Below are 20,432 nucleotides of genomic sequence, written 5' to 3'. Positions count from 1 at the left end.
TTACACCACCCTTAAGTTAACCCCACCCACACTCACTCACACATAATTTTAATTTAATTTAATTTATTTTATTTTTATTAAACTTTATAAAAAATTTTTCAAAATTTAATTATATATAAATATTTTATGATTATCCAAATACATCATATTATCTTTTTTTTTAACTATTCAAAACTATATATATAAATAATAAAAAAAAAAAAAAAAAAAAAAAAATAGAAAAAAAGAGATAGAAAAAAAAGATAGAAAAAAAAAAAAAAAATAAAGTAAAAAAATTATATAATCACTCTTTAACACTCACATACTCCATATAAAGTTTATTTATTATTTTTATTATTATCTTTTTTTTTTTTTTTTTTAATAAATAACTCTTTATATATAAAAGAAAAAAAAAAAAAAAAAAAAAAAAAAAACTTGTATAAAAGAAAAAAAAAAAAAAAAAGAAAGAAATAAGAAAAATAAAAATAAATAAATAAATAAAATAATAATAAAATGCAACCACAAAAATTTATTTATCCAACATCATCACCATATCAAGTTATAATAAAATCAAAAAGGATTGGATATTTGAAAAGAAGATTTCAAAGAGATATGCCAATTGAGCTAGTACCATATGTAACAAATGAAAAATATCATAAAACTATAAAATATTTAGAAAACGTTTCAAAATATACCTATATTGGTCAAATTGTATCATTTATTCCTTCAGTAGTTGTAGGAGCAATCATGTTTGGTGTTGGTGAAAGTAAAAGACATAAAAATTCAGATTTCACTCCAATTTATTGGTATATTGGTATAATTATTTTAGGTATTTCTTTTATTTATATTTTAATTGCTTTGGCAACTATTAAATCAAAGGTAAGAGGTTTAAATATATAATTAAATAAATAAATAAATAAATAATTTATTAATTAATAATTTTTATTTAGTATTTAAAAAATTTATCATACGCAGTCCAAAAATGTCATACTGAATATACAAATGAACATGGAATTGGTTGGACATTAAAATATGTTGATTTTAGAAATAGAAAGAATAGAACTAGACAAAAGATTTGGTGTGAATTGACAATTCCAAATAGCGCAAATATTCAACAACCAGTTCCACATCCTGACCCATATGGTCCAAATCAAACTCAACAACCTTCTCATTATATTCCAATGAATTATTATTATTCTACACAACCTAATAATAATGGTACTAATCCACAACAACAACAACAACAACAACAACAATATTTATATCCTGGTCAAGGCCAACAATTAGGTAATGGTCAACCATTACCACCACCACAACAACAACCACAACAACAACAACAACAACAAATGTCTAATCAACCTTATTACAATTATCCAAACACTTCTGTAATTCCAATTGATAATCAACCAATCGATAATAAGGGACCCTCTGTAAATTTGACTAAAAAATAAATTCTAAAATTAGTTTTTTTTTTTTTTAAATTATTATTTTTTTTTTTTTTTTATATTTTTTTTTTTTTCTTCCAAGACTTTCACAAAATTGGGTTAAAACCTGGAAATATTCAATTTGATCCAAATAATTTTTTTTTTTTTTTTTTTTAAAAAAAAATCAATTTTAGTTTTAATAAAACATTTATTAAAAAAAGAAATAAATAAATAGAAAGAAATAAATAAATTTTTTTTTTTTTTTTTTTTTTTTTTTTTTATTATACATTAATTAAAACCCTTTTTATTATAATTTTAATTATATTATTCGATTTTCATAATTTATTCTTGAGCTTTTGATTTGATTTCGCCTAATAAAGCAGAGTGGTTGTTGGATTTGACGGTGGCACCTTCAGTGACTGGAGCTGAACGATCTTGAGTTTCAACATGTTTTAATTGAGCACCTTTTTCAACTTCACCAAGTAAAGAAGAGTGATCATTCTTTTTGATTGGAACGTCTGTTAATTATTATTATTATTTTTTATTTTATTAAAAAAAATATTGGATTAGTTTTTTAATATTATTTGTGTGGGTGGGGGGGGGGGAGAGGGTGGAATATATTAAATAAATTTAAAAAATAAAATATTACTTTCAATTATTGGGGCACTCTTATCTTGGGTTTCAGCGTGTTTCAAATCAGTACCTTTGTTGATTTCAGCTAATAATGGATTGGCAGTGGTAGACATTATGTTTATTTATATTTATATTTGTATTTATTTTTGTTTGTGATTGATAAAATAAAAAAAAAAAAAGTGAATGTTTTTATACCAAAAAAAAAAAAAAATAAAAAAAAAAAATTGGATGGTTTGAAAAAAAAAAATGGGTTGAAAATTTTTTTTTGTGGATCTTGGGTGGGTTTAAAATTATTTTAGTTGAAAATGAACAAATAATCCATACTATTATCAATAAAAAAAAAATAAAATAAAAAAAAATAAAATAATAACTAATAAATAATATTTAAAATAATTTTATAATCGTTCATTCATTTTTGTATTCAAAATTTTTTATATATAAATTTTTTTTCATATACATTTTTTTTTTTATTATTAATTTTTTTTTTTTTTTTTTTTTCTAATAAATTTTTTTTTAAAAAAAAAAAAAAAAATATCTATTTCAGAAGTTCATTTTTTATCATTTTTTTTTTTAAAAATATCAAACATTATTTTAATTAAATTTTTTATTATTTGAAACAGTTGCCTTTTTTTTTGATTTTTTTTTTTTTTTTTTTTTTTTTTTTTTTTTTTTTTTTTTTTTTTTTTGGTTTTTGATTTAATATAAATTTCAAAAATTTTTATTTTAATTTTCCTTAACAACAAATCATAAATAAATAAATATAAATTAACATAATGTCTACCACTGCCAATCCATTATTAGCTGAAATCAACAAAGGTACTGACTTAAAACACGCTGAAACCCAAGATAAGAGTGCCCCAATAATTGAAAGTAATATTTTATTTTAAAATTTTTTATATTTATTTATTTATTTTGTTTTATTTTTATTTTTTTTTTTAAAAAAAATATTTCCAAATAATTAATATCCAAAATAATAAAATTAACAGACGTTCCAATCAAAAAGAATGATCACTCTTCTTTACTTGGTGAAGTTGAAAAAGGTGCTCAATTAAAACATGTTGAAACTCAAGATCGTTCAGCTCCAGTCACTGAAGGTGCCACCGTCAAATCCAACAACCACTCTGCTTTATTAGGCGAAATCAAATCAAAAGCTCAAGAATAAATTATAATGTTAAATTATTTATTAACGAAAAAAAAAAATAAAATAAAAAAAAAATGTTGTATTAAAAAAAAAAAAATTGTTAAAATTATTTTTTTGCTTTATTTAAAAATTAATTATTAAATATTTTTTTTCTTTATTTAAAATTTTATTACTAAATATATATTTTTTTTTTTTTTTTTTCTTTATTTAAAAATCAATTATTAAAAATAATTTGGTTTATAGTAACTATAATTTCCAAACAAAATTCCATTTATTTTAAAAAATTGTTATTTCTTATTTTCATTGTCAATAATTTTCTTTGAACTGGGGCTGAATTTCCAAATTGAATTGATAATAAAAAAAAACCAAAAAAATAAAAAATAAAAAATTAAAAAAATAAAAAAAAAAAAAAAAAGAAAATATTTTTTTTTTTAATAACACAAATCAAGCCAACTGTTTTGATTTTCAATGAATTTAATTTTAATTTTAATTTTTTTAATTTTAATTTTTATTTAATTTTTTTTTTTTAATTTTAATTTTTTATTATTTTTTTTTTTTTTTAATAAAAACCCAAAAAAAAAATTAATTTTTTAATTAACTCACAAACATACAAATTATAAATAAATATAAATATACACACAATGTCTGCCCCAAATCCATTATTAGCTGAAATCAACAAAGGTGCTGATTTAAAACACACCGAAACCCAAGATAAGAGTGCCCCAAAGATTGGTTCTGGTAAATATCCCGTTATATAAATAAATTAATAAATTAAATTTTAAACTAATTTTTTAATTTTTATATTTTACCAAAACGTAGATGTCCACATTAAGAAGAACGATCACGCAAGTTTACTTTCCGAGGTTGAACAAGGTGCTAAATTAAAACACGCTGAGACTGATGATAAATCTGCACCAAAGATTAATGAAAATACTACAATTAAACCAAACAATCACTCTGCATTATTAGGTGAAATTAAAGCAAAGGCTGCCGATAGTTAAAAAAAAGAAATCACATTTTTTATTGTAATTTTAAATTGAAAAAAAAAAAAAAAAACTTTCAATTCCAATTTATGTGTAACCTAAAATAAAAAAAAAAAAAAAAAAAAAAAACCAATATTATTACTATATTTGGTTATAATTGTAAAAAAAAAAAATAAAAAAAAAAAAATAATTCTTTTTTTATTTACATATTATTATTTTTTCAATTTAAAAGTCAAAACATGGAATATTTTTTTTTTATTTTTTTTTTTATTTTTTTTTTATTTTTAAATTTTTACTGTCGCAAACAAATTATATTTTTATTTTTTTTTTTCCATTTCATTTTTTTTTTTTTTTATTTTTTCATTCCAAAAACTTCTCAAATAAAAGTTTAAAATCAAATGCCAAGACATTCAAAGGTAATTATTCAATATTATTTACTTTTTTTCTTTTTTTTTTTTTCTTTTTTCCATATTAAAGTATAAAAAACTAACAAACATTATTATTTTTTTTTAAAAAAAAAAGCATTCATGTAGTAATAGTGGAAAATTTAGTAATTATGAAAGACAATTATTAAAATATGGTACAACTACAGAACGTTTAGGAAAAGATTCAATAAAGAATTTTGATAGTTGTTCATTATGTTTAAATGATGTAATTATGCCTGTAATTTGTAATAAAGGGCACCTATACTGTAAAGAATGTATCTTAACATCATTAATTGACCAAAAAAAGTTGATTAAAATAAAAGAAAAAGAGTGGGAACAATATCAAAATAAATTAAAATATGAACAAGATCAAAAACAAGAAAAACAACATCAAGATTCAATAAAAGAATTTGAAAAGAATGTTATAACTTTAGAAGGTATTGGTAGTAATGATGATAATAATAATAATAATAATAATAATAATAATAATAATAATAATAATAATAATAATAATAATAATAATAATAATAATAATAATAATAATAATAATAATAATAATAATACAACAACTACCACAACTACAACTACCACCACTTCAGATGTAAATAATAAAGATAAAGAAAAAAAAGAAATTGTTGAAAAAGAAATTAAATTAAATAGTTATTGGGTAATAACACCAGATAATAAAGATAAGGCAATTGAAAAACCAAGATCATATACAGTTTGTCCAGCAGATGGGAAACATCCATTAAAATCTGCACAATTAATAAATGTTCATTTTACAAATGTAAAACCATCATCATCAGATTCAAATGATAGTAACAATCAATATTGTTGCCCAATTTGTAGTAAAGTTTTATCAAATTCAACAAAAACTAGATTACTTAAAAGGTGTGGTCATGTATTTTGCTCATGTTTAGATAAATTTAAAGAAGATTCATCATCACAATTATCATGCTATGTTTGTGATAAACCATACACAGAGGATGAAATAATTCAAATTCATTCTGGTGGTACAGGTTTTAGTGGTAGTGGAAGTAATTTAGAAGCTAAAAAATATACACACACTGCAATTGTTTAAAAAATTTAAAAATAAAATTTAAAAAATAATTTTAAAAAAATAATTTTAAAAAAATAAATTTAAAAAAATAAATTTAAAACTTATTTTTGAATAAATAAATCTTTTTTTTTTTTTAATTTTTTTTTTTTTTTTTTTAATTGTTCAATTGGTTGGAGATATTTCAGAAGAATTCGATTGTTGAGGACTTATATTTCCTAAATTATTGCCAGCAAGTTTTTTTTTTTTTTTTTTTTTTTTTTTTTTTTTTTAGGTATTTTTAAATCGAAATATACAAACGCAGTGCGATAATTAAATAATTTTTTTTTTTTAAAAAAAAATTTTAAACATGCCTGTTTAATATATACACTGCCAATACAGTGTTATCAAATAATGTCGTTTTGGTTAAAAAAAAAATAAAAAAATAAAAAAAAATAAAAAAAAATAATAAAAATTTTATTTTTTTTTAATTTTTTTTTTTTTATTTTATTTTTTTTATTTTTTTTTTTTTAAAAATTTTTTTTTTTTTTTTCTCTTTTTTTTTTTTTTTTCTAACCTGTATAGAAAACACACACATACATTTTTTTTTTTTTTTTTTTTTTTTTTTTTAAATTTATCACATAGAATTTTTTTTTTTTTTTTTTTTTTTTTATTTATTTATTTTCATCATTATATATACAATCAAATTCTCCATTTTTTTTTTTTAATTTATACATATTATATATATATATACACACAAAATTTCAATCTTTAACAAACCTTATTATTAAAACATCACAAATTATTTTTTCGTACTTTTTTGTGTAATTATTATTTTTATTTTTATTTTTATTTTTTTTTTTCTTCAAACCTGTAAAGAAAAAAAAAACAAAAAAAAAAAAAAGACGTTTATATATAATGGCGCAGCTTTCAAAGCTGGAGACATCTATAATAAAAAATCCTTATGAGGGTATGTACAATAAAAAAAAAAAAAAAAAAAAAAAATAATAATAATAATAAAAAAAAAAATAGAGAAGAAAAAAATAGAGAGAGAAAAATAGAGAAGAGAGAGAGATTTTGGATAAATATAGGTAGAAAATAAAAAAAAAAAAAAAAATGGATACTAATTGGATATTTTATAAAACATAGATATGAATTATAATGATTGTGAAATTTTACCACCAAATTTATCTGTTCTTATTGACGCAATTTCATCAGAATCAGAGAAAACTTCATATGATCCAATTTCAAATGTAGACACGACAATACACCATACAAATGATTCAACAATACCTATGGAATTGGATCATTCATATAATAGTCAAAATATACAGTCTTATAGTCACAATATTGATGATGATGAGGATAATAATATGGATCACTATAATCTTTATCAAATTGAGCAATCATCACATCAACAAAAAGACATGGAAATTTCAAATTCTGAGCCTTTAGATAATATAAATAATAATAATAATAATAATGATAATATACCAACTACAACTACAACTACAACTACAACTACAACATCAACATCAACATCTATTGAAATTAAAAACCTCAGTGATAGTGATAGTATTACCATAAATAATAAAATTGATGGCACAGCTGTAAATAATCAAAATAATGGTAAAATAAATATTAATAATAATAATAATAATTATAATAATAATAATAATAATGATAATAGCAATAGCAATAGTGATAGTAATAGTAATAATAATAATAATGATAGCAATATAATTAATAGCAATAATAACATCAATAATGGCGAAGATAATAATTCATTTAAAACTTTTGAAATTTCAAAACTTCCACTAAGAAAAAGACATTTGGTTCCTGATAGTGTTTATTATAACTTTTATCAAAATGTTTTAGTCTCACCACAATCACCTCCATCATGCAATAATAATAATAATAATAATAATAACACTAATAATTGCCAAAATAGTAAAATAAATATTAGTATTATCAATCCACATCAAAATAATGGTAACAACAACAACGATAACAATAACAATAGTAATAATATTAATTGTAATGGTTCTGATGGTCGTAATAGTGTAGAAACAACATCACCAAAACTTTCATCATCTACATCATCAAATTCATCATTTGAACAAGAAGATATGGAACAGAGAGTACCTTCTCCAAGTCATTCTAATCATCAACACCAAAATGGAATATCGGCTTCATCTGATTTTATAAAGCCCACTCCATTTTTTGTAGATAATAAAAATAATAATAATAATAATAATAATAATAATAATAATAATAATAATAATAATAATAATAATAATAATAATAATAATAATAATAATAATAATAATAATAATAATAATAATAATAATAATAATAATTTAAACAACAATAGTTTAAACAATGATAACTTAAACAATAATAATTTAGATAATAATGAGAATAATAATAATAGTAAAAATGAAAATAATAAAAATCAAGGTTCAGATAGATTGGTTAATGATAATAATAGTAAAAATGAAAGTTTAGATAATAATACAGTTGCAACAATACAACCACACCAACCAAAAAGTTTAGAAGAGGATGATGTGGATGTTGAAGTAGTGGATGAAGAAGAAAGTAAAAATAAAGTTAATGGCATCTCAAATAAAGTTGATAATACTTCAAATAGTGATGTTGAGGAGAAACCAGTTGTAAAGTTTAGAAAGAATATAAATAAAAATATTGGAATTGATGATGACGATGACGGTGATGACGGTGATATGTCTGAGGAATTGCCAATACCACAAACAGTAACAACAACACCACAAACATCACCTCAAACATCACCACAAACACCTCTAACACCATTAGATCCTTCACCCAAATCAGCATCTCCAAAATTATATAACACATCACATCAATCATCAAAACCCATGTCACCAAAAATAAATGTAAACACATCACCACCAACCACTAATTCAATAATACCTTCACCAAGATCACACTTACCAATACAATCAACAACAACTACAACTACATCACCTTTACCAATAATATCAACAACAACAACAACAACACAACTAGAAAGAATCACTCAAAGTAAACAACAATCAAACTTTGAACATAAAAATATTTCTACATTTAGTAGCAATAATATAGATTTAAATGATAATTTAAATAATAATAATAATAATAATAATAATAATAATAATAATAATAATAATAATAATAATAATAATAATAATAATAATAATAATAATATTAAAAATGGAAATAACAATTCAATAAATAATACACCAATAAAAAAACTTACAATAGAAAAAGAGGAAGGAGAAGATAAAGAGGTTATTATTGATTCACCACAGAAAGTGGAGTCACCTTTATCATCTACCACAACATTACTTCCAATAACACCACCAATAGCTCCGATTATAGCAAATGGGAATCAAAACAAAAATAATAAAAAAATTTCATCCTCAGAAGATTTGGATGTTGATATTTTGGTTGATGATGATGAATCAACTAAATCTGTAAATAAAAATCATCTTAAAAAAGAACTTATAAATAATCATCAAAATAACGCAAAAGAAAAAGATGTATTACAAGAAAAAGATAAAATAATACAATTTGAAAAAGAAAAGGAAAAAGAAAAAGAAAAGGAAAAAGAAATAGAGAAAGAGAAAGAGAAAGAAAGAGAAAGAGAAAAAGAAAAAGAAAGAGAAACAGAAACAGAAACAGAAAAAGAAAAAGAAAAAGAAAAAGAAAAAGAAAAAGAAAAAGAAAAAGAAAAAGAAAAAGAAAAAGAAAAAGAAAGAGAAAAAGAAAGAGAAAGAGAACGAGAAAGAGAAAGAGAAAAAGAAAAAGAAAAAGAAAAAGAAAAAGAAAAAGAAAAAGAAAAAGAAAAAAGAGAAAAAGAAAGAGAAAGAGAAAAAGAAAGAGAAAAAGAAAAACGTGAAAAAGAAAGAGAAAGAGATCGTGAACAATTAGAAATACAACAACGTGAACAACGTGAAAGAGAACGTGAGCAACGTGAGAAATCTCAAGAAAGAGAAAGAGACCGTGAACGTGAGAGAGATCGTGAGTTACGTGAAAAAGAAAGAGAAAGATTACAACTGATTCGTGAACAACAATTGTTAAAACAACAACAAATTGAAAGAGAAAAACAAATGCTTCGTGAACAATTATCAAAAGAGATAGAAATGGAAAGATCTCTCGGAACTATTAACAACAATAATAATAACAATAACGAAAATAATAATAATAATAATAATAATCATAATAGTAACGAGAAAGATGTTGATATTGAAGATGATCAATCATCAAATGGCAATGGAGAAATATCCAGATATAGTCATCGTGATGGTAGCGGACATCATCATCATAAACATAGACATCATCACCATAAAAAGAGATCACATAAACATAAAGATAGAAAAGAACATAGAATAAAGAAACAAAGAACTAAAGTATCTGATCTTCCAATGAATGTACATGATTCTGATCAAGAAACCGAGGATTCTGGTCCAGATGAACAAGCAAATTCAATCAACATCAAAGATGACAAAGATCGTCTCTATTGTGTTTGCCAGAAAAAATATGATAAAACTAAATTTATGATTGCTTGTGATCGTTGTGATGAGTGGTATCATGGGGATTGTGTATATATTTCAGAAAAGGATGCAAAAAGAATTAAATCTTATGTTTGTGCAAATTGTATTAAAAAGAAAGAAAAAGAACGTAATGAAAGAGAAAAAGAGAAATTAAAAGAAAAAGAACGTTTTGAAAAAGATCGTAGTATTTCAAATGATGATAAAGAAAAATATAATCAACAATTACAACATCAACAACAACAACACCATCACTACCAACAACCACCACAACAACACCAACAACAACAATTCCCATTAACACAACATATTGATATTATTAAACCGAATTTAATTACTAATGCTGTATGTTCACCAAAATTATTTGGATCTGAAAGTAAAAAATATTTAAATTCACCAATTTTATCACCATTATCACCATCTTCACCTATACTTTTTTCTCAAGTTCCACCAAGTCCAGAGAAATACTCTCAAAATGGTACTCTAAAACCAAGAAAATGTTCATACGCAAAATGTTTCAATAATGCTTTACCCACTTCAAAGTATTGTAGTCAAGATTGTGGTGTAGCAAATGCAAAAGATATGATTGTCAAGAGTGCCACTTTTCAAAAGAACTTGGGCTCACAAGCAATAGCTGCTGCTCCAGCTTCACCTTCTCAATATAATGTAGAAAAAGAACGTCAAAGAGAACGTGAGAAAGAAAGAGATCGTGAACAACGCGATAAGGAAAAAGATAAAGAAAGAGAAAGAGAGAAAGAAAGAGAAAAGGAAAGAGAAAGAGAAAAGGAAAGAGAAAAGGAAAGAGATCGCGAACAAAAAGAAAAAGAACGTGAGCAAAAAGAAAGAGATCGTGAACAGCGTGAAAAAGAACAAAATTTAAATATTACAATTCCAAGTAATATTACTACAACTCACAATGTAATCATTAATAATCAACCATTACAACAACCACAGCAACCACCACAACTATCGCTTCAACCACAAACACAGTCACAACAACAACAACAACAACAACAACAACAACAACAACAACAACAACAACAACAACAACAACAACAACAACAACCACCACAACAACAACAACCACCACCACAACAACAACAACAACAACAACAACAACAACAACAACAACAACAACAACAACAACAACAACAAAATAATACCAATAATAATAATAATAATAATAATAATACTAACAATAACCAATTAAGTTCAACAGAACAAACTCAAAAACTTTTATTATCATCTGATACAGACTCTGAAAAATTAAAATTAATTTCTTCAAAGAGATTGGAAGTTGAAGATAAACTTAAAATTTTAGAGAAAAAGAGTTCAGAACTTGAAAAAACAATTCTAATGGCAAAATTAAAATTTGAGTCATCAAATTCAGAAAAATGTAATTTAAAAGATAATTTGTATAATAATAGCAGCAACAACAATAATAATATTAATAATAATACTAGCAATAATAGCAATAATAATAATAGCAACAATAATAACGATAATCAACCAAATCAAAACTGTTTATTTCCAATTAAAGATTCACCAAATGGTTATTGTGGTTTGATTCAATGTGCCAAACATGAGGGTTGGGAGAAAAAGAGAAGAGATACAATTATTAAAGAACAAAACTTTCATGTAAGTTATTTTATTAAATAATTTATTGACAACATCATTTTTGCTAACATCATTAAATCGATATATATATAAAATCTATTTATATAGACAAAAACTTTAAGAGAACTATCACTTGAAGAAAAACAAATCCATCAAAGATCTGCCAGAAGAAATAAAATTCAACAAAATAGTATGAATGCCGATATCGAAGTTTAATAATCAATAACAACCACCCATCAACTACCTTGACAAAGAAAAAAAAAAAAAAAAACCTAATCTTTTTTTTTTTTTGTTTTTTTTTTTTCCAACCTTTTTATTTTTTTAATTTTATATTTTTTAATTTTTTTTTTATAGAAAAAAAGAAAGAAGAAAAAAAGAAAAAAAAAGTTAAATTGTACCGACACAAATTAATAAAAATATATACTTTTCCTTCCTTTTATTATTTTATAAAAATTTGGTTCGCTGTTTGGTGATCGAGCCAATATATTTTTTTTTTATTTTTTCCTGTTTACTTTTAATAAGATTTTATAATTATATCGTTATAAAAATAAAATAGTATTTTTAAAATAACCACTTACAATTTTGAGAGATGATAATAAAAATAAATAGCAATAATAATGAATTGGATGAAATAATTAATAAATCAATTTCTTTTTTATTTTTATTTTTTTTTTTTTTTTTTTTTTTTTTTTTTTTTTTTTTTTTTTTTTTTTTTTTTTTTTTGAAATAAATATTAACAGTAATAATTTAAACCACACTCACCCATTAACAGATACACTGTTTTGTTTCTCAATTTTTTATTTCTGGTCTCACCAATTTTTTAAATGTTATTTATTGCATCATCATTCCCTGATAATAAAAAAAAAAAAAAAATTATTAAAGGGGTAGTATTATGATTCAAATTAAATTTCATTTTATATCAATATATTTGTGTAAATTTATAAATAAAAAAAAAATCATAAATTTTCAAAAATAGATGCACTCAAATTTTAAAAAAAAAAAAAATAAATCTTTCCAACAATAACAATAATAAAAAAATCATTGTTTAATCTTTCTGTTCAAAATAATTTAAAAGATTCTATTAATAGTTTTTTTTCTTTTTTTTTTTTTTTTTTTTTTATTATTATTAATAATTTATTTTTTTATTTTTAAAATTTTATCTATTATTTAAAAAAAAAAAAAAAATATCTAAAATTTATTTTTTTATTATTACTAATTTTAATTAATTTATTTTTATGTAATTGTTTAAATTAAAAATTTATTTATTTTTGTATATTTTATATATATAATCATCTATATATTAATTTTTATTTATATATATTAATTTTATTTATTTTATTTATTTATTTATTTATTTTATTTTATTTGTATATTAATTTTTTTTTTTTTTTTTTTTGTAATAAAAAAAAAAAAATGATAATTATTTTATTTTTATTTTTAATTTGTAATATTAAATATTGTTTTTCAAATAATCAAATGAATGAAAATTATCCATTACCAAATTTAATTGGAAAAAATGATAAAGGTGTAAGTTACTTTCCAATGGTTAATGGTTTAAAAATGCATTTTAGATGTTATAAAAATCAAGATCCAAATTTTTCAAAGGGTGAAATTGCAATTTTTGATTCCGGATTTCCTTTCTTTTCTTCCGCATATGGTAATGTTATTGAATTAATGTCAAAAAAAGAAGTAATGTCTGCAATGGGTATCGAGAGTGCATGTTTCTTTGATAGATATGGTTATGGATGGTCAGATCTTTCACCTGAACCACTTGGCGTTGAAAATTTTGTTTCAATGCTAAAACAATCCATTGATTTAATACCATTTTTAAAAAATAAAAGATTTTTTTATGTTGGTTGGTCATATGGTGGTTTAAATGCTCAAATGTTTTCTATGAAATATCCACAATTAATAAAAGGTATATTAACTATTGATAGTTCATTTAGAAATTATATCGATCCTTTATTCAATAGTCAACTTGAAAATCAAATTCAACAATTAGAATCAGTAATTAGTTTACCAAATGATATGTTTAAATTAATATGTGGTCAGGGTATGTTAACTCAAGATCAAGGTTGGTTTACAAATAATTCGAAATTAATATTTCCATCAATTGAAATTACTCAAAAAATTATTACAAACCCAAATCAAAATATGTTAAAAGCTTTACATCAAGAATTGTCTACATTAACATCAAGTTCTCAAAGATTAGATGAATTATTTAATTCTTCATCAATTCCAAATAATCCATTAGGTAATTTACCAATGGTGGTTGTTTCAAATTCTAATGATACAGAATCTTGGGTTTCAAGACAACATCAATTATCAAAATTATCAAAAAACTCTTTTCAATTTTCAATTTATTCAACTCATTTTATTCCAATAATAAAACCTGAAGTTGTAATTGTTCAATTAAGTAATTTAATTTTAAGATCAACTTTAAAAATTCCTTTTTGTAATTAACAAAAAAAAAAAAAAAAAAAAAAAAAAAAAAAAAAAAAAAAAAAAAAAATAACAACAATTTATTTATTTAATAAAATATCACTATTTTAATGTATATTTATACAAAATAACCAACGATTATTGATTTTGATTTTTTTTATTTCTTTTTGCTCTTTCTTTATATTTTTTTAATAATTTTTCTAATAAATCTATTAAAGTATCAAATGTTGGTCTACCACGAGGATTTGGATTCCAACAAGCTAATAAAATTAATGATATATCATTATCGGCAAATACATCTTGATCTAAACGAGGTCTTGTTCCTAAACGTACAAATCTTGGAATTTCTCTTTTTGGAATTTCTCTAAATGGTACTCTTCCGGAAAGTAATTCAAAGAAAAGGATTGCAAAAGAATAAACATCTGTAGAATATGTATATGGAAGACCTTCTAAAATTTCTGGACTCATATAACGTGTTGTTCCAGCTTTTGAGTTTAATTCATGCTTTCCATTAATTTCTTTTTTTAATTTAAAACAAAAATAGTTAGTTGAATTCAAAAAAAAAAAAAAAAATTTGAATATATCAAAAAAAAAAAAAAAAAAAAACATACCTCTGCAAGTACCAAAATCTGATATCTTTGCGCAAATTGAAGAATCTGGATCAAATGAAACAATTAAAACATTATCTGGTTTTAAATCTCGATGAATAATACCATTTTTATGAAGAAATGAACAAGCTCTTGAAATATCCAATGAAATCCTAAAAAAAAAAAAAAAATTAATAAATAATATAATAATAATAAATAATAATATTTTAATTATTACATACCTAATATTTTGTACCATTGATAGTTTAATATTTTGATTACGAGTATAATAATTTAAAGAACCTCTTGGATGATAATCAATTACAATACCATATGTATTTAAAAAATTTAAACTTCCAATGAATGAAACTATATTTGGATGTTTTATTTTTGATAAAATTGATGTTTCTTTATCAATTTCATCTTTAGAATAATGATGTTTGAATAATTTGACCGCAACTGATGATGATCTCCAAATAGCACTATATACAACTCCAAATGAACCTTCAGATAAATATTTTTCGAGAACTATTTCATCAAAATCAATTTTTGATGATACTTGACTCTCTAAATTTAAATAAACAAATGTTGAAAATGCTAATTCTTTATCATCAGTTTCATAACGAATTGTAACTTTTTCATTAAACTATTATTATGTTTTTTTTATGAAAAAAAAAAAAAAAAAAAAAAAAAAAAATTAGTTTATAATTCTTTTTTTTTTTTTTTTTTTTTTAAAATACTTACTTTGGTTGTTGTTTTTAAAGTTACAAATATATCTACATCTAATGAACCAAATGGGTCTATTTCTTTACAACATTCTGAAGTTGTAATTGTTACATTATCATTACTATCTGGAAAAAGAGTATAAATTCTAAATGGTTCACTATAAACATTTATATATTGTAACCTTTCTCTATATTTTCTATCAACTATACATTTATTACCATCTGTTATTCCAAAATTAAGATTACTACGAGGTGTTGATATTGGTAACCTAACATCTGTACAATCATAATAATAAGATGTGCCTTCAATAACAAGAATAGAATTTTTATTTGAACCATACTTTCCATAACAAAGTTTATGGTTTCTATTTTGAAATGATTTTAAATACATATTTAGTGCAACTTTATTAGATTTGGGACTGAGTAAAAAGTCTATTATATTAATTTTGGTTTCATCTACTTCATCTTCCGAGGTCATAAAAGGTATTTCAAAAGATTCTTCTTGATGTTCAACTATGTATTCCTTTAGATCAAAGAAATCATTATCAAATTTGGATATATCATTAAATCGTTTGGAAAAGACTTTGGTTTGAAAAAATTTAGGTAAACCATCACTTTTTGTTACTATAACGGTTGTATCAGTTGATTTATCTTCCAAAAAGCTACCTTCCATTTCTTGAATTTCACCAGTTTCAATATAATCAATTTCTTGTAGAATGATTTCAGATTCATTCTTTATTATTAAAGATGGCAAACCAACATCAACTTCAAAGAATGATTCAATATTTTCAGAGGTGATAGGACCAGTTATATTCAATTCTTTTAATAATTTATCGTTATCTTCTTTTTTATATACGGTTGGAAAACGAGGGAGGGGAACAATATTAATTCTTGGCTCTTCTGGTTCTACCTTTGGTGTTGGTAAATCTAATAATTCTGATTCTTGTAAGAAAGTTTTTTCAGGATTAAATTCTGGTTCATTGGCTTTCTCCAATTCTGGAATGGAAAGTAATATCACAGGGTTTTCAGCCATTGAATCTAAAGATTGTAATGATTTCTTTGTAATTCTATTTGTACTTAATGGGATTGAAAGTGGTATTACCTTTTTGGGTCTTCTTTTAAATTTTGTTGAGAAAACCTTCATTCCGATATTTCCATTGGTATTTCTATTATAATACATGTTTGGTTTTTTATATTTTTTAATTACTAAATAACCAGCCAATATTGATGCCGCTGCAAACAATGAAATCGTTATTGGTAGTACAATTGCTAATATATTTAATTGTTCATTTATACCAATAACTTCGTTATATATAGGTTGGTTAGTTGATGAATAAATCGCTGTAGATGTTAAATAAATATCGCCTCTTGTTATAAATGTAATTTTGATTTTTTCTAATGATTTTGAATTTTCATAATGAAATGTTAAATTTTTAAATGTTGAATCTAAATTACTTTGTAATGGTTCTAAAAGGAATATTGGTTGATTCTCTACATATATTGATAATAGACTGGTTTCTATATCAATTGGTTGGTGAGTGAAAAATAATTGGATTTGATTCTTTTTTGATTCTTTATCAATTGGTATTGTTATTGTTACAGGTTCATATGGGTTGATAGATGTTATACCACTTGAAAATAGTCTATTAAGTTTGTCTGATTCTGTTACACTTGGTAAACCTGTTATTAACTTTGAATTTGTTGATATTGTACAATTACCTAATACCTGTTGTTGACAACCTTTTTTAAATATATTACCATCTATTATTATTTCTTTTTCTATATTTGAATCAATCATTGCCCATCCTGAATAAAATGAATATATATTAAATACTGTAACCATTGGAAAATATACTTGAAATATAATATTATCTAAAGATTTCGTTAGTGATAATGTAACTCGTACATTAAATGAGCCTTCATTTTTAAATAAGTATGGTAAAACACATGAATTACTTGATTTATTAAATGGTATTGTTTGAATACCACTTTCATCTTCAAATATGCAATCCATTTTCCCAAATAATGGTGCTATAATTATAATTTCAATACCCATATTTAGTACTGTACCTGCTAAAATTTGATGGTTTACATTTGGATACATTTTTGATACTTTTATAAGATTCATTGTATTTTCGAAATAGTAGAGGTAAGGTGTAATAATTGATCCATAGATTTGATTGTTTTGTTTTTGAAATGATCTATAATCCATAAATGAATTTTGAATACTAATTGCTTTTGAAAAATTGCTTAAACTTATTGATGATGTTACAGAAGGATCTAATGTTGAGTTTATTATATCCAATCTTTTAATAAGACCATTAATTGTAAAATTACCAAAACCATAAACATTATCTAATATAAATGCATTGTTTTCTAACAATACTGAAATTGGATAACTTAAATTTGAATTTATTATTTTATAAAATGAACTTTGTTTACTACCTGTTTCGCTGATTCTAAAAAGAAAACTACTTTCAGAGTAATTTGATGAACTAATAAATGTTGATCCTGTTATTTTAAATTCCACTGAATGTTGAACTTTACTTGAAACTCTTATCGAATCATTATAGCATGGTGAATAGCAATCTTTATCAAATCCTGTAATACTTGATCTATCTGATAATATTATATGATTGATTGCTATTATTTGCCCATTGAATATATCATTAATAGAATTTATTTTTGGCGATATCGAAAAAATACCATTTCCTTCATTTCCATAATCCATACTATCAAGAGTTGAATTTAATGATTTTAAAAGTGGTAAAGATAATGAATAATAATTATTTGTTGATTGAATATTTTCAGTTCCATATTGCGCTATTAAACTTGAGCCAGATTTACTTGATATTATATTACCTGATATATTTACATTTGAACCAAAGAATATTAATGGTGATCTTGTTTCTCCTCTATTTTCAAGTATAACACTATTTTTTATGGTAACATTATTTGAATGCTCTATATATAAAGAACTTCTAAATCTTTGATTGCTACCATTTATAAACCCAGTAATTAAATTTGGATCATCTTGAGAGAAAATCAATTCTGTATCGCTATATTGATCGTTTGTTGTCCTCCCAAAAGAGTCTATATAAAAGTTTTCGATATGCACATTTGAGTTACCTGTGATATGAATTGAAGCAGTAGTTGAAGTTGAGAAAGTAGAAAATCTTGAATAAAAAAATACTCTAATGCTTTTATCTGTTTTTGGTATTTTGATTTCCAAAACTTTTATTTGATTTGAATTAAAAGTAAAAGTTGATGCCTTTCCCAAAGGAAATGATTCGCTAAAAATAAATAAACTATAACCATTGAAAATATCTAGTGATGAAATATCCTGAACCTCTAATATATTTTCATCTATTAAAACTGCACTATACACAGTTTTTTGCTTTCCTAAAAGAGATAATGAACCTCCCAAAGTAATAATTCCAGGTAAAAAACCAAATGGGTCAATTAATGAGTTGGTTGGATATAGATCTCGAAATTTGATGGTGCAATCTATACATTCAAAATTACCACCAGGTAATATTACCAACGCACTCATATATACAACATCTTTTGTACTAAATACAAGTGAACCCTCAACACAAACTATATTCAAAAATCTATTGATATTAAATATTTGATGATATTCTCCATCACCCAATGTCATATGTGAACCTAGGAATTAATTGCTTATTGTTAATATTTATAAATATACTATAATTTACTATAAAAAATAAAAATAAAATCTACATACCCTTTGTTACAATAACGTTAGCATACTCTTTAGTTGAAAGAGGGAATGAAGATAAGATAAAACTTTTTACACCTTCTTTATTTTTTACCGCTTTACTACACACATCTGGATAATATGAATCTTGTGATTTGTTACCATTTGGTTTTAAATTTAAAATATTTTCAATTTTATTTTCTCGGTAAATGTTATAATAACCATCTGGAGCAACCAAAAGACTACCTTTTTTTTATTATTTTATTATTTTATTTTTTATTTTTTTATTTTTTATTTTAAAAGGTTAGTAAAAATGTGAAAAATATTAAATAAATTTATTGTAGACTTACAATTAGAGAAAGAGTTGATAACTAGGCATATTAAAAAAAATATCCTTTGTTCTAATTTCATCTTGTGGAGCAATATATAAGAAAAAAAAAAAAAAAATGTCGTATGTGAAAAAAAAAAAAAAAAAAAAAAAAAAAAAAAAATTAAGATTTCAGAAAAAAAAAATCAAAAATGCGAAGATTTTGAAAAAAAAAATAAAAATAAAAATAAAAAAATTAATGGTTGGGGTGTGGTGTTTAATTATTATTTCATAGGAAAGAAATAAATTAAATTTCAGAAATGATGTTTATAATCATTGAATTAACATTTTTTTTTTTTTTTTTTTTTTTTTGATCTTAAAACAAAATAAAAAAATTTCAAGATAAAAAAAAAAAAAAAAAAAAAAAGTGAAAATTAAATTTTCAAAATTTAAATAAAAAAAAAAAAACATAAAAATACACAAAATCATGTAGAAAAATATAATAAAAAAAAAAAAAATAAAAAAAAAAACGTTTAAAAACTGGAAATATTCATTTCTGCTATAGGTGGTTAATAATTGCAATTTTTTATTTTAAAAAAAGTTGTTTTTAAAATAAAAAAAAATTTAAAAACTAAAAATTAAAAAACCAAAATTCAAATATATTTTTTTCATTTAAATATTGAACAGTTATTTAAAATGATATACTAATTCTTCATTTTTTCCTTTAATTTTAAAGATGCCTTTCAAACATATAGTCTATACCCCTTAATTATATTATTTAAATGAAAAGAAATAACTAATTTAATTTCCTTTGACAATTTACAATATCTGATTTTCAGATTTC

At 22.4% G+C, this 20,432-nt stretch overlaps 8 protein-coding genes across 8 annotated transcripts; 6 read left to right on the top strand and 2 right to left on the bottom strand.

Annotated features, from left to right (window-relative positions):
- Positions 1-492: 492 nt before the first annotated feature.
- On the top strand, positions 493-1,430 carry DDB_G0269522 (hypothetical protein; the record flags this gene model as incomplete). The annotated part of the gene is made up of 2 exons (XM_640949.1): positions 493-858; positions 930-1,430. The coding sequence occupies 2 exons, from the start codon at positions 493-495 to the stop codon at positions 1,428-1,430; spliced, it is 867 nt and encodes a 288-aa protein (XP_646041.1).
- A 315-nt stretch (positions 1,431-1,745) lies between these two features.
- Positions 1,746-2,149, bottom strand: abnC (hypothetical protein; the record flags this gene model as incomplete). The annotated part of the gene is made up of 2 exons (XM_640948.1): positions 1,746-1,921; positions 2,053-2,149. The coding sequence occupies 2 exons, from the start codon at positions 2,147-2,149 to the stop codon at positions 1,746-1,748; spliced, it is 273 nt and encodes a 90-aa protein (XP_646040.1).
- Positions 2,150-2,809: 660 nt separating this feature from the next.
- On the top strand, positions 2,810-3,198 carry abnB (hypothetical protein; the record flags this gene model as incomplete). The annotated part of the gene is made up of 2 exons (XM_640947.1): positions 2,810-2,906; positions 3,023-3,198. The coding sequence occupies 2 exons, from the start codon at positions 2,810-2,812 to the stop codon at positions 3,196-3,198; spliced, it is 273 nt and encodes a 90-aa protein (XP_646039.1).
- A 620-nt stretch (positions 3,199-3,818) lies between these two features.
- Positions 3,819-4,178, top strand: abnA (hypothetical protein; the record flags this gene model as incomplete). The annotated part of the gene is made up of 2 exons (XM_640946.1): positions 3,819-3,915; positions 3,997-4,178. 2 exons carry the CDS (start codon positions 3,819-3,821, stop codon positions 4,176-4,178), a joined length of 279 nt encoding a protein of 92 aa, XP_646038.1.
- A 380-nt stretch (positions 4,179-4,558) lies between these two features.
- On the top strand, positions 4,559-5,666 carry nosip (hypothetical protein; the record flags this gene model as incomplete). The annotated part of the gene is made up of 2 exons (XM_640945.1): positions 4,559-4,576; positions 4,683-5,666. 2 exons carry the CDS (start codon positions 4,559-4,561, stop codon positions 5,664-5,666), a joined length of 1,002 nt encoding a protein of 333 aa, XP_646037.1.
- Positions 5,667-6,772: 1,106 nt separating this feature from the next.
- On the top strand, positions 6,773-12,022 carry gflC (PHD zinc finger-containing protein; the record flags this gene model as incomplete). The annotated part of the gene is made up of 2 exons (XM_001134472.1): positions 6,773-11,827; positions 11,915-12,022. The coding sequence occupies 2 exons, from the start codon at positions 6,773-6,775 to the stop codon at positions 12,020-12,022; spliced, it is 5,163 nt and encodes a 1,720-aa protein (XP_001134472.1).
- A 1,260-nt stretch (positions 12,023-13,282) lies between these two features.
- Positions 13,283-14,269, top strand: DDB_G0270878 (hypothetical protein; the record flags this gene model as incomplete). The annotated part of the gene is made up of 1 exon (XM_640943.1): positions 13,283-14,269. The coding sequence occupies one exon, from the start codon at positions 13,283-13,285 to the stop codon at positions 14,267-14,269; it is 987 nt and encodes a 328-aa protein (XP_646035.1).
- A 117-nt stretch (positions 14,270-14,386) lies between these two features.
- gdt4 (GDT family protein kinase) lies at positions 14,387-19,692 on the bottom strand (the record flags this gene model as incomplete). The annotated part of the gene is made up of 6 exons (XM_640942.2): positions 14,387-14,766; positions 14,860-15,008; positions 15,078-15,481; positions 15,580-19,229; positions 19,309-19,527; positions 19,632-19,692. 6 exons carry the CDS (start codon positions 19,690-19,692, stop codon positions 14,387-14,389), a joined length of 4,863 nt encoding a protein of 1,620 aa, XP_646034.2.
- Between the last annotated feature and the right edge of the window lie 740 nt (positions 19,693-20,432).

The sequence above is a fragment of the Dictyostelium discoideum genome, assembly GCF_000004695.1.
Source record: "Dictyostelium discoideum AX4 chromosome 1 chromosome, whole genome shotgun sequence".
NCBI classification, from domain to species: Eukaryota; Evosea; class Eumycetozoa; order Dictyosteliales; family Dictyosteliaceae; genus Dictyostelium; species Dictyostelium discoideum.
Note: the sequence above shows the minus strand (reverse complement) of the source record. Positions and strands in the feature narration are given on the sequence as shown.